This window comes from Momordica charantia (assembly GCF_013281855.1).
Source record: "Momordica charantia cultivar OHB3-1 chromosome 3 unlocalized genomic scaffold, Mcharantia_2.0 BLBB01000003.1, whole genome shotgun sequence".
In the NCBI taxonomy this organism is placed as follows: domain Eukaryota; kingdom Viridiplantae; phylum Streptophyta; class Magnoliopsida; order Cucurbitales; family Cucurbitaceae; genus Momordica; species Momordica charantia.
Window position 1 is genome coordinate 13,694,912 of NW_028275161.1, and position 14,216 is coordinate 13,709,127.

General features: G+C 30.2%; 1 protein-coding gene across 1 annotated transcript; it reads left to right on the forward strand.

The window, feature by feature from the left end:
* The first annotated feature begins 4,403 nt into the window (after positions 1-4,403).
* LOC111016190 (MLO-like protein 3) lies at positions 4,404-13,723 on the forward strand. Its single transcript, XM_088122004.1, has 15 exons — positions 4,404-4,775; positions 4,882-4,939; positions 5,059-5,342; positions 5,450-5,566; positions 7,192-7,252; positions 8,297-8,388; positions 9,465-9,539; positions 9,641-9,729; positions 10,645-10,694; positions 10,812-10,852; positions 11,294-11,467; positions 11,563-11,598; positions 11,722-11,789; positions 12,605-12,665; positions 13,143-13,723. The coding sequence occupies exons 1-15, from the start codon at positions 4,650-4,652 to the stop codon at positions 13,557-13,559; spliced, it is 1,749 nt and encodes a 582-aa protein (XP_087978130.1). The 5' UTR covers positions 4,404-4,649; the 3' UTR covers positions 13,560-13,723.
* The last annotated feature ends 493 nt before the right edge of the window (positions 13,724-14,216 follow it).

Genomic DNA, 14,216 nt, shown 5'->3' on the forward strand with positions numbered 1-14,216 from the left:
GTAAAATAATAATTCTACAAAATTTATAATAAAAATATTAATAAACTAATTAATATTATTTTAGATTCAACTAGATATTTAGTAGGTAACTATTACTAATAACCCAAAAATGAATAGACTCTATTTTTTCATTCATCTTTTGTTTTCAATTTCTATTTTCAGATCACGAGAATACACCCAATTTCCTTGTTTTGGTAGATATATGTATATATCTATTTTTATCCCTAATAAAGTTTTTAAAATGTTAATAAATTATTTGCATTTTACGAGTATCAGTAACTTTCCCTCCAAATTTTCACCGACATCAACATAAATGGTGAATCGATATTTCCACTGTATTTTTCAAAAAATTGATAAAGTATTAGAAATATGAACAAAAATATTATTAATATACACATGATATTAATAACAAGAATTTTAAACTTATTTTAAAAAAGGTAAAATGTTTATTTATTAATTTAAATAATTTAATAACTTTTTACTTTTATATTTTTTCTAGAAATATCCCTCAACATCAACATCTTGTAGATATTTCCATCAACATTTTCATAAAATCGAGGCATAAAGACATTTTTTCCTTCTTCTAAAGTCGGGAGTTTAAATTCTCATATCACATACCTTTATTGTACTATAAAATAAAATAAAATTAAATAAAATTAAATTAAAAGAAGGAGAAAATAAAATAAATAGGAAGTCATCATCCAATAAGAATGAGGTAAAAGTGGGGGATATGTAAACATAGTCACATCAATGGAGTCTATGCCCAAAAGAGGTTTAAGGAGGTGGAAGAAATTGAGTAGCATCTTTTTTCATGTTAGGAAATAGTATGTAGAAGTTTTAAAAGAAAAAAGGGCAATTGACTAAAAAAGAAACATTGTCTTACAAAGAAATATTTAGGTATTGATTGGAGCACAATTTTTTTTTTGACCACTACTAAATGTTTTACTAATGAGAGATTTTTTTTTTCAAAAGTTAAGATACTCGTAAATGAATTAAATTTACTCATGTTCTGTGTTCGAATCCCTTATCTCCAAAAGTGACGATATCCAATCCATTAGCTTAAGCTTTTGGTTGAGTGGTGGTTTATTTTATCTTTAATAAAATTTTTATTACAATAATTAAGAAATATTAGTTTGCACAAGTTTTGAGCTTTTTTCAATGTATTTATTTCATAAGTTTTTTTTTTTCTACTTTGGCATAAACTTAAACTTTTAAAACATATATGAGACGTTAGTGTCTTAGTTGTCCAACATTTTTACGCTTTCACACACTATTTTTCCCGCCAAGATATTGCTTCCAGTGTATTTTGCTATTTTATTTTTCAGAAAGAACGTGTTTATTTTACTTTACAGAGAAAAAAATTGTAATTCAGAAAAAAATAAAATTTACATTTATGCATACCTTTTGCTTGAGAGAAAATAATAGATGAGAAAAGATTAGAAAAATAAATTGAGGAGAAATAAAATAGCAGAAAGAAAATGGAGAGGAAAGAAAATGCTATTATATTTTTAGTCTCACTTATAGACACTTTGCTAGAAGTAGGCTATGAGTGACTTTTTAGCCATCTAAGTAGTAAAAATCACATAATTAAGTTACTTCGTGCAACCCATTGTCGATATAGTATGATTGATCAATTACTTGGAGATCTTATAAAATGACTGTAGTGGAGGGCCGAGAAGATGTGACTTAAGCTATAGGGCTAGTAGCTAGTCTACGAGTCTCCCAAGTGTAAAAATTGTTGAAACAAAAAGGAAGTGTCAAGTTTTTTAGTTAGAAAAATAATAGGTTTAGAAAGCTCTTCATCATTTAAACATTTTTAATTTATGGGGCTTGGCTATTGTGAGCGAATTCTTTCTCGAGAATTTCATTTAAACATTTTTTACTTATGAGACTTGGCTTGTAAGCGAATTCTTCCCTGGAGTTCTAATTTCTTTCCCGAGAGAACACGTGAGCGAATTCTTGCATATCCTAGAATTATGATGCTATCTAGTATTTTGCATGTAGCTTTTGGATATGAGAGGGTTAAGTTTGCTTGTGCAAAGATTTCTTTTTTTTCCTTTGGATTGGGAGATGACAATTTATGAATTGTGCCATATAGGACCTAAAATGGAAGAGAATTTATCTTGTTGGTTAAAAATACTTGAAATTACTTGAGCCTAAGTTACCTTTTCTTTGAGTAAGAAAGCTTTGTTGAGTAAGAAAGCTTTGTTTTGATGCTTGAGTAGTCTATCTCCATTTTATTTACTTGTTTATTTATTTTTTTTAGGAAAGTATTATATCTCTATTCAGTGATATTTTACGGTTGGATTACATTCTCGTTGTTGGTTTTTGCTCAAGGACGAGTAAAATGATAAGTTTGGAGGTATTTTCTCCTCTCTATCGCCTCTCATTCTCTCTTAACTATCCATCTTGACGCGACGACATAGCCGACACCAATAGGCAACAACCTAACCCCCCCTCTGGCCTCCCTCTCTCCTCTCCCGTTCGTAAACCTCCCCCACCAGCGCGACGTGACACAAACTGGTAGTCGTAGCCCACAAACTATATTTCAAAAAATGAACGTTGATTTATTGGAAACCGACCAATCGAATCGACTGTTTGATCGATGATGGGAAATCAGAGATGTAGTCAGGTGTGTTGGTCGACGTCAGTTTGGCCTGAAAACTTATCCGACCGACCGATGTACACCCCTAATACCAAAGGCAATTTTGTTGCGTAGTTCTTTAATTTTAAATACTAATAGTATTCATTAAAAAGTTCAAGGCCTTTAGACCCGCCTGTGGTGGCACTCGATAACGGACCAAAATTTATCATTCAACAATGAGATAATAAGTCAATCCACATGTTAAATTGCCAAAAGCGAGCAAGCGAGCACAACTCAATAATTGAAATATATCTCCAATCAAGAGGTTGTAAGTTGGATCCCCCGCCCAACATATTGTAAAAAAAAAATTCATTGGTTAGATTACAGGTGTGAGATGTTACAGTTTTATTTTGAGGTTGTAATACCCATGTCTAGCAATTATCAAGTACTATGTAAATATATTATGCTTTAAAAAAATTAATATATTTTGAGAAATTTTGCCTAGACTCATCTTAGTTTTCTTCCTTGTTCGTTACAATTAGTAGTATTATTTTTTTTTATTAGCGTTATACCAATGTTTCAAATAATGTGAATGTCGAATTTGATGGAAATGTCAATGAAACATCAGTAAAATGTCTATAGGTATTTCTTGAAAAATCATAAAAATAAACTAATCATTAAAAAAAATTATATTTCCCCATATTTAAATAAGTAAAAAATTACAATTATTAATATTAGATCTGTATTTGTGTATTTTGTTGATATATATTTACTTATACTTTGTTTTTATTTTCTTTATGATAATATGGAAATGTTAATTTAACGTGGTTTCTTAGAAGAAACTACATACAGGTGCTACATGGCTGTCGTCAGCTCGTGTCGTGAGATGTTTGGTTATGCCCCTCTCCCTTCTTTTGAGTCTACGCGCGTCTGCGTAGTATGTCGTTTATATGCTTCTTAAGCCAGAGGCCAGTTTAATTGATCTTTTCATAAAGTTCGACGATGCCTGACATAGACAAATACGATGGAACTGGCTGTCCTAAGACTTATAAAGAGAAAGCAGACCAAAATCTCGATCGAGAAAAGCTTCTTCAAGGCCTTTTTCTGATCGTTCGTGAAGGTTTCCACAGAAAGACCCCTTAGTTCTGGCAAACGGATCACAATTACAGGTACCTGGGAGCATACCGCCGGAAAAAGATGTGGCCATGAAATAGGGATTAAGTGGAACAAAATTGGTTTTGAGAAGGAGAAACGGCATGAAAAAAATGTGGTGGAGTTCGTCTCGGAATCAAGAAACCGAATAGGGTAGACATAAAAAGCTCTGCCCACGCCTGAAGCAGAGGGAGTTCATCAAAACAATTGCCCAAGATTGCTAGATCGAGCACGCGACGTGCATAGTCTTAAGTTCAAGAGCGGGTTGTCTCCTCTTCAACATTTCTGACTACTACTTCCTTGTCTTCCCTTTTCAGAGATCTCCTTGTTCTCTTCCCAGATTTTCCTCCATACCTTCCCTCTTCTTTCTCCTAACATTTTTTTTAGTACAACACGGATGATGGGAAATTGAACTCATAATTTCTAACTTAGAAATATATGTCAAGCTCGTAATCCTCGTGGTTTGATTATTATAAAACTAATACAATTAAAAATATTTCCAGCATTTGCAGGAGTAGCAATACCAGTCTCTAAGAAAAGGGAAAATAAAATTAAAAAAAAAAACGAAGACCCACCATAAATCAAACGTAGAAGTAGAAGTATAAATTAATAGGTAGATTTGTATGAAACGGCATCAAATTTTGCAATCTCCACCACACGGCGCCTCAGACAAAGCCTCCACCAGTTCTGGCGCGCGCGGCGAAGCAGAGCTTTCCCTTCCGAAGACTTTCCCAAAATTCGAATGCTCCAAAAAAGTCGCGCTCTACAGTTTCTAGTTCTTCCCAATTTGTCAACACTTTCGTTATCAATATTAAATCTCCTCCTTCCCTCGCTCGGAATTCAACATCTTCCTCCTCCTCCTCCTCCTCCTCCTCCTTCTTCGGAGTGAATTTGATTTGATTTAATCGTATTAATGGCCGCCGCTGCCGTCGATCCGTCGTCGCTGCAATTCACGTCGACTTGGGCCGTCGCTGCTGTCTGCTTCGTCTTCATCTCCCTCTCTCTGTTTCTCGAGCACTTGATTCATCTCCTATCCAGTGTAAGAGACGATGGACTAATTTTCTAATCGATTTACAGAGTTATTGCTGTTTCGAAATCGAAATTGAAATTTAAATTGAGGCTTGATTTTATTTGATTTGGCGCAGTGGCTGAAACGGAACAGGAAAACGGCATTGTTCGAGGCGGTTGAGAAGTTGAAATCAGGTACGCGTACGATTCTAGTTCTGAAATCGAATTGCGAAAAACGAAAAAAAATCAGATGTAATTAACAAAATGAGGATGGATGATTGATGATTTAACGATTTTGCGGGCCATCGGAGCAGTTCTGATGCTTCTAGGGTTCATGTCGCTGACGCTGACGGTAACGCAACAGCCGGTTTCGAAGATCTGCATTCCGAACAGCGTAGCGTATACGATGCTTCCGTGCCAGAGAGAATTGCAGATCAAGGCTAATAAGAACTTGATGATGATGGAGCAATTGCGATCCTCCTCCTCATCATCGAATCGCTCGTTTTCATGGCTGCCGGAAGAATTTGTGAGCCTCGCGGCAGCAGAAGGTGGAGGAAGTGGTAGTAGTTCTTCTTCTTCGGATCACTGTGGTGCTAAGGTAGGAGAAAACTGGCCGAGTCAAAGATGAGTCTCAGTCGAGTTGAGCGAGTGAACTCGGTTTTGAGTGAAATAAAAATTGAATTGAATTTGAAATTGTTGATGCAGGGGAAGGCGTCGCTGATATCGCAAGCTGGAATGAATCAGCTCAACAATTTCATATTCGTTTTGGCTGTTATGCAGATTCTTTACAGCGTCCTCACCATGGCTTTGGGAAAGGCCAAGGTTCTCTCTCTCTCTCCCCCATATTTTAAATTATTATATTTTAATCTTCTAAACTTTGAATAATTCTACTTTATATTTTTCTTTTCTAAATTTTGCATAAAAGAAACTACCAATTGAAAACTCCAACTTCATCTAGGGTGAGATAATTTTTAATTTAAGAACACCGATCTCAATTATTATTTCAAACTCACTGTGAGAATATGTCAATTAAAAAAAAAAAAAAACAAAAGCTACCTACAAAAAGTATGAACACAAGTGAGATTGGAGTATTTGAATTCATGACGTCTTGATCAGAAAACTATACTAATTATTACTGAACTAAGTTCATGTCGACAAGAAATAGGAACTTCTGCTGGCTGATATTATGATATGATTTATTTTGTAGTCTAAAATGGATAAAATTTAGATTCTTAGTGCTTACCAGTAAGCATGTATCTTTCTATTTATTACTATTAAAAAATTGATAACTATTTAATTTTTTTTTTCTTTTCTATACATTCATCTTAATTGTCAACTTTTTAATGGTGGTGAGTAGGAGATAATTCTTTTAAGTACCATATTTAGGGAGGGAGGATTTGAACTTATGATATTTCGTTGGAGATATATATTTTAACGAATTGACTATGTTTAATTTGACATGAGTAGGAAATACTTATTTATTGGTAAGTACCTAAGCTTTATTAAAAATTTTAATTGATCAACCTAAAGAAATAGACTAACACAAATATACCACGTAAAAAGAATCAGTAGCTGAATCAATACTCCATATAATACCTTAAAAAACACGAGTATATTTGGTGTTTTATTGGGTATACAAATTAACAATAATGAATAAAAGGATTTTTTTATGTAAAGTTGGGAAACTAACAAGATGTTTGAATGTTTATGAACTAACAAGATTTAAAAAATTGACATAAATTTAAAAACGATTTTTTTTTTTAGGCAAATTTAAAAACGATTTAAAAGTTCTACAGTAGAGAGAATAAGATGTATTAAAACATAGTATAATGGAAAAAAAATAGTAAAAGTGAAAAAAAAAAAAAAAAAAAAAAGGACTCGGTGGTGTTTCACAGTTGACTGGGTTTGGAACAACATTTATGTGTTACCCAACGAAATTCTAGAATGCTTCAAAACGACACCTAATACTGTCGTATTCTTGAAGGCTAAATAAATTCGTCTGGTCGTGGTCATTCTCCTAAGTCACATGTCATTTATTTACAGTCCAAGTCAAACTCGCCTTCAGTTATAGCTTTGAATTATTTTTGGACGTGACATTATTTGAATTTTTCAATATAGCTTTTAATTTATTAAAATTTATTATAAAATTTTTAATATACCTTTTAATAAGCATTATTATTAAATACTTCAATTTAAATTGTTTACTGTCTCTTTCACAATGATTTTTCATTTTCTTTTTACATTTCTAATCAATTTTTATAAATATTTTAAATCAAATTAATGCCCTATTAACAAGTTTCATTATCTTTCTTTTTTCTTTTTTTAAAACACTTATATGAGTGTGAGCTAAATTTCAACGTACTTACCAAAAGAGATTGAAATTAAGAATCTTAATTTTGCATATTCCAACACAAAATTAATATTTTATTTTTCCATGATTTAAACAGATGAGGCGTTGGAAAGCTTGGGAGGAAGAAACTCGTACGTTGGATTATCAAGTGGCTAATGGTAATTAAAACAATTTAATTTTACTTATTAGGGTGTCCATTAATTTCATTTCATTGCATCACTAAAAAAGTGTCTATTCATTTTCATTTTTATCTCATTTATTTCAATCAAACTTTAATATATTACTATTAAATTTTTTGAAATATAGTCATAAATGGTATTAAATAAAGATTTCGATTATATATAAAATTTATGTCAAAAATTTACAAAATATAGACTAAAATGATATATTTTTAAAAATACAAAAATCAAAATAGACGTTTTGAGAATTGCAAAGATTAAGATAAATATTTTAAAAATACATGACTAAAATAAACCAAAATTTTAAATCTAAAAACAACTAGAGGATGTTCCTATGAGGTTTGGAGACTTAGTTTCTAGGGATAATTAAATTTAGATATTTGTTTGATCTCTAGTTTTTTTTTTTTTTAATTAAGATAACATCTCTAGTTTGAAACCTGTAAACAGATATGAATTTTAACAAATAATACTTTACTATTTCAATCCATAGATTAGCAAGTTGGTAACCGATAAACTACATATATTAAATGTAAAGTTGAATTTTAGAAGTCAAACTTTTGGACTCAAAATCCCCCACACACCGACATCTTCTAAATTTTTCAAAATAATATTTTCTAATGTAAAAACAAAAACCAACCAATCCATTTGACAACGTTCCGTTTTTGTTTATCACTTCTAATTTTATCAAAAAAAAAAATCTAAGTATTTTACAACTAATTATGTTTCTAATTTCTATTTTTTAAAATATTTTTTAAATTGTATAAAAATTTTAGGATCAATCAAATCGAAACAAGTTTTTTATTTTTTATTTCCATTTCCAATATATTACAAAACATAAATATAAATATTGTTTGATCATCCTTCCGTTCATCCGTGTTCATCCATGCAATTCTTCTTCTTCTTTTTTGGTTAAAAATGAAAGAAATAAAAATAAAAATAGAAACCATACTAAACGCCCTGACTATCTTTCTTTTTTTTTTCCCTACCTGAGTATTTAATTTCGATTAACTTTTCAATTATTAGATCCAAATCGTTTTAGATTCACACGGCAAACGACATTCGGGCGTCGGCACATCAATTCTTGTGCGACAACATCACCATTGCTTCTCTGGACTGTAAGTTCTTCACCTCCAATTTCCATCAAAATTCCTTTTTAATTTTCTTTTATATTTTCATTTTGGTTTCTATAATAATAATTATTGTTGTAATCTAATCTTTTAATTTTATTTTGTATTCTATTTCTTTTTTTTCATCTAAAATAATTTAACTTAGTCAGCTTAAGCATGACTTAAAATATATATTCCTATCAAAAGGTAGTTAGTTTAAATCTCGAACCTCATATCTCTGTCATATCAAAAGGTTGTTAGTTTAAATCTTGAACCTCATATATTGTTGTACTAAAAAAATGATAATTTAACCTACAATTTTTTATTTTATCTTTATACTTATACTTTAATTTATAGTTTAAATACTATTTTAGTTTTGTACTTTTGACTTTGGTTCAGTTTGGTCAATATACTTTGAAAACGGTCATTTTTTATTCAAGTACTTTCAACTGTTTTGTTCTGGTCTATCTATTTTCAACTTTGGTTCATTTTAGTCATTTCACTTTCAAAACGTCCATTTGGGTCTCCATGTATTTTTAAAAAATGATTAATTTGGTTCATGCTTACAAAATTTTATACACATTAGAAATCATTTTAATACAAATTTATGACTATATTTCAAAAGGTTGAGTAATTAGAGTGTTATGCTAAAATTATGATTGAGATAAAAAAAATAATAAATGAATCAAAATAGTCGTTTTTCAAAAGTACAGCAACCAAAATGGATGTTGCAAAAATATGACTAAAATGAATCAAAGTTGGAAGTACAAATAAAAATACACGTTTTGAAAGTACAGAAATCAAAACAAACTAGAATAAAAAAGTAAAATAATTAAATAGTATTTAAACCTTATTTTGTTCATTTCAGTAGTGGATATTCTTGATTGAAATGTTGTGAATTTTATACACCACATAGTGACGTAACAAATTTTGATTGCATTTAATACCACTCATTAATATTAGAGACTACAGAAATTAATTAATTAATAAACTTTAGAAATATGGAGATGAAATTGAAATTCAAAAGTATTAAAAAAAAAAGATTAAGAAATTCATTCATTAATATTTTAGTTGAAAATTTGCAGAAATGCTTCTTCAGACAGTTCTTTCGTTCTGTGGCGAAAGTCGACTACTTGACCCTTCGCCATGGATTCATCTCGGTCAGTAAAATCTCCTTTATAACTTTTAATTTTACTGCATTTGGATTCCATTTTCCTTTTGGCCTTTCAAATAAGTACTTACTGTTCATTTTTTTTAACAGACTCATTTACCTGCAAACACTTCCTTTAACTTCCAAAAGTACATTGAAAGATCATTGCATGATGACTTCAAAGTCGTCGTTGGCATCAGGTAAATATTCTTTTACCGTTCTGTTTTTCATTTTTTTAGTAGTAATTATTAGTCAAAATAAAATGATCATTTGTACCAATTAATTGAATTGACAGAATTTTCTATTTCATAATCTATAGTCAATTTAAGGTAAATTTACAAAACACAGTTATATTCTACAATTGGAGATTGGGGTGGAAAAGAATTCAAAAAATTTTATGGTATCAACGAGAGGTTCGAGTCTCCATCTTTACAATTGTTGAACTAAAAAAAAGACAAAAATCCTATTAGTTTTAGGTCCTTATATGCGAACTTCTAAGAGAATTTCCATTTTTTAAACACAATATCTAATGGTAGAAGATCGAACTCACAACCTTTTATTCTGGTTAAGTTAAACCAAGTTAAGGATGATTCTTTATTCAATTTCTGTCATTGGCATTAAATTTTGTAAACAAAATATTTGAAAAGCTATCAACTTACATGTAGTTCAAAATCTTAGTGGATAATATTAGTTTGAACTCATTTTTTATTTTAACAATTTACCTTTTTTCTTTCACATGTCTGGCATTTGTATTTGTGGCTGATTTTAAAAAACTTTTTGTGTTTTTAGATATTTAGCTAAGATTTAAAAAAAGCAAAAAATAGAGTAAAAAGTTACGAGTAATTAAACAATGAAATTATGAAAGAGAAACATTTTATATGGATTAAAATTTTTACTTTAGATGTAAATCGGTGCATAGCTCAACTAGTTAAGATATCTATCTCCAACTAAAATGTCGTGAATTTGAATCCCCACCTCACACGCGGTACTAAAAAAAGTCACTCTTATTATGGTTTATTAACACCCTTCGCCCTCTAATTAATTAGTTTAAAAATTACCTCTTTTTTTTTTGTAACTTATTATTCTTTTTTCTTTGATTCTGCCTTATATGACAGTCCTTTCATGTGGATCATAGTAGTTATCTTCATTCTGGTAGATGTGCATGGTGAGTTTTTCTTTAATTTATTATCTTTTTTTTCCCTTAATTTAAAAGCTTGAGCATTTTATTTTATTTATCAATTGAACATTTGCTGAAAAAAGTTTTATATATGACGATGACCAGGTTGGAATGCATATCTCTGGGTGTCTTTCCTTCCACTAATTGTAAGTTAGAGAATTAGGTCTAATAAATTCTATTTTGTTTTATGGTTAAATACGGTAGTGAAAGTAAACTAATAGTAATAACGATAAATTACTGAACGTTCGCCCTCGCTTTATTAAAAATGGTCCTATCATTTCACAAGTTTCAATACTACTCTTGATCTTTCATAACCGTTTTAAAAATATTATTTGAGCAAATATTTGCTAATATTTTGAACGGAAAGTTGATTAGGTAGAAATCTGGAACAATGTGATAGTTAGCTTCCCAATTTTGATCTAAAAGTCCTCTTCCTTCGATAAAGTTTGCTTCTTTATTGATTATCCAATTTTGTTCTAATCTCCATTTTAGAAAAGATATATTTTTTCAGACTAAATTGAGACGTTTCCATGTTAATCGTCACGTGGTTGATTGGAAGTGGATATGGCTTGTTTTTGTACATGTAGATAGTGCTTGCTCTTGGAACCAAACTTGAAGTGATAGTAGCAAGGCTTGCCCTTGAGCTTCAAGACAAGACTGTTGTGGTCAAAGGAGCCCCAATGGTGAAACCAAGTGATGATCTCTTTTGGTTCAATCACCCCAAATTTGTTCTAACCCTACTTCATTTCACTTTGTTTATGGTAATTAAATGAACCCTCAGTCCCCCTTTTACCTTTCTCTAACTGTACTTCTTTTTTTTTTATCTTCATTGATTTTCTTTTCCTCCTCTTTTCAGAACGCGTTCGAACTTTCTTTCTTCATCTGGGTTACGGTAAAAATCGATACATCTTTATCATTCATTATTCATTTTTTTTTTAGTTTAATTGAGCTCTTTATACTTAATTAGTTCTTTTTTCTTTTATTTTTCTTTTCTTTTACAATTTTTACATTTCAGCTTCAATATGGGATCGGATCTTGCTACCACGAAAAGTTGTGGGTCATCATTATAAGAGTGGTCTTAGCGTAAGTATCATTCATTGGCTTCTAGGCTTATATATTGGAACTGTTTTCTCAAAACAGTTTTATATATGTTTTTTACAATAAATATTTAATGTTGGTTATGCCAAAATTAAGGACAACGTTCTCATTCCTATTTATCATTTTCAACCCTTTTTTTTAATTAGAAATATAAGCTTCTAGTAACTATTTATGATTCTCGGAAATTTGGGAAACAACAAAATGAGTTTCCTTGTTTCTTCCTCCAGTTTCTAATATTTTCCAAAATATAGATAAAAACATTATTTTATTATTTTTATTTTTAAAATGCATAATAAATATAACATAAAAATTTTAAATATTTAATTTGAAAATTTAAATTTCATATAAAACTTTTATTTTTCATCTAAAATTTTAGAAACAAAATAAACAAGAAATGGTTACCAATTTATTCCATTTCTTTTTCAATAAAAAAGAAATAACAAGAAAACAAAAAACAGGTAGCAAAACATAGTTCTAATTTGATTGGAAAGGAGAAACAAGAGACAGAAATGTCACCAAACGAGCTCTTAATTTTTTTTTTTAATTTTTTTTTCTCAAATAATCTTTTTTTATGTTAGGGTTTTGGAACAAACAATATTGCCCCTTCTTGAAAAGTATGGGTCTTAGAACAAATATGAATAACATAAAAATAATTCTCCAATAAAAAACATAAAACAAAAATATAATAGTTGTCCATATAAGCCCTTTTCCCACTTTTGTAATTTGTATCCTATTTATGATAAAAATTTGTGATTAAGCTTTCTTTTTTTTTTTTCTTTTTTGTATGTTAACTATTGTAGGATCACAGTCCAAGTGTTGTGCAGCTACATTACTCTACCTCTTTATGCTCTTGTCACGCAGGTAAATCCATCAAATGAATTCCAATTCTTTTCCACCTTAATGGAGTTTTTAAAATGATTTAGAAATAATATTTATCCTTTATTTTTTTTATTTGAATGATCTTTTTTATTTATTTAATTTTGAAGAAATTTTTTTTTTTTTTTAGAAAAACTACTTCATTGATGTATGTGAGAAACATACACAAAAATAAGGAGAGCTAAATGAAAGCACCCCAATTTAGAGATATGGTGGTTGCATCATAATTACAAAAAAAGGATTAATTTTGAAGAAAATATTTCATTCTTTCTTTTGTACCTAGCTTGGTTAATCAATTTGAATCTAAAACTTTGAATAAACCCTAAAATAAGTGTGGAAACATACACATAAATATCATCTCATATATTATAGATTAAAGCCAGAAATTATTACTTGAAAACATAAAATTCCATCATTGTTACTTTGAGAAACTTGTTATATAAATGTCACTTGGATCCTCAGATGGGGTCACAATTCAAAGCTGCAGCATTAGAAGAACACACAGCCAAAGCCATAAAGAAATGGCACAAAGATGTGAAGCAAAAGAGAAAAAAACATCACCATCACCACGAGCACGATGACAGCCAACACCAGGAAGGCTCGTCTCGCTCCGGGGCCGAGCGTCAGTCGTCGACCGTTTTCGAGAGCAGCAGCAGAACCCTAAGCTTCCAAGAGCTCTCTTCCCACCACCGAACTCCCACTTTTTCTGAACTCAACAGTTTTGGTATTGAGTCTGGGGAGATTGTTGAAGAACACACAGAAACAATGGTGAAAAAGAATAATGATTCTTCAATAGTTTCAGGTAAGTTAATGGAGATAAAAGTGGAAGAGAATAGTGAAACCCAAACTGCACAAACTGAAAGAAGACGGATTTCGTAGATTTTGGTTTGAATAACTTTGTTATTTCATGTAAAACTGTAATGTTTGTGAGGTAGAATTTATTTGATGAGTATATATATATATTGTTTGTATTATATATATTTGTAGTAAAATAGCTATTACTCGATTACGTTAGGAGTTCAAATAAAATTCCACATTGATTAGGGAAATGGGAGATCCATGGCATATTGACAACAACAATTATCTTCGTTAGTACGAAGTCTTTTGGGTCAAACTTTCCATTCCATTAGTTTACGTGATTCACCACAGCTTTGAAGGACAATGAAACCTCACATATATCCACAATATTATGATATTGTTCACTTTATGCATAAATCTTGTAGCTGTTTTTAGTTACATCTAAAAGATCTCGTATCATAAAGATAATCCTTGCGTACCTATATATACCATGGATTGAAGTCACTTGTAAGTGCAATAGTTGAATTTCATGTTGATGTGACTTTTATTTTAATGATGTTCTGGAAAAATTATAAAAATAAAAAAAATCGTAAACAATATTTAAATTAACAAATAAACATTTCACCATTTTTAGATAAGTTAAAAATTATTCATATTAATATTATGTCTATATTAGTGACATTTCGATGATATATTTTATATTTTGTTGATATATTTTTTTTGTAATATTATAGAAAT

Coding starts and splice junctions, on each gene's coding strand:
- LOC111016190 (XM_088122004.1), top strand. CDS start 4,650: ATGGCCGCCGCTGCCGTCGATCCGTCGTCGCTGCAATTCACGTCGACT. Junction 5,567..7,191: donor TGGCTTTGGGAAAGGCCAAG/GTTCTCTCTCTC, acceptor TGATTTAAACAG/ATGAGGCGTTGGAAAGCTTG. Junction 8,389..9,464: donor CACCATTGCTTCTCTGGACT/GTAAGTTCTTCA, acceptor GAAAATTTGCAG/AAATGCTTCTTCAGACAGTT.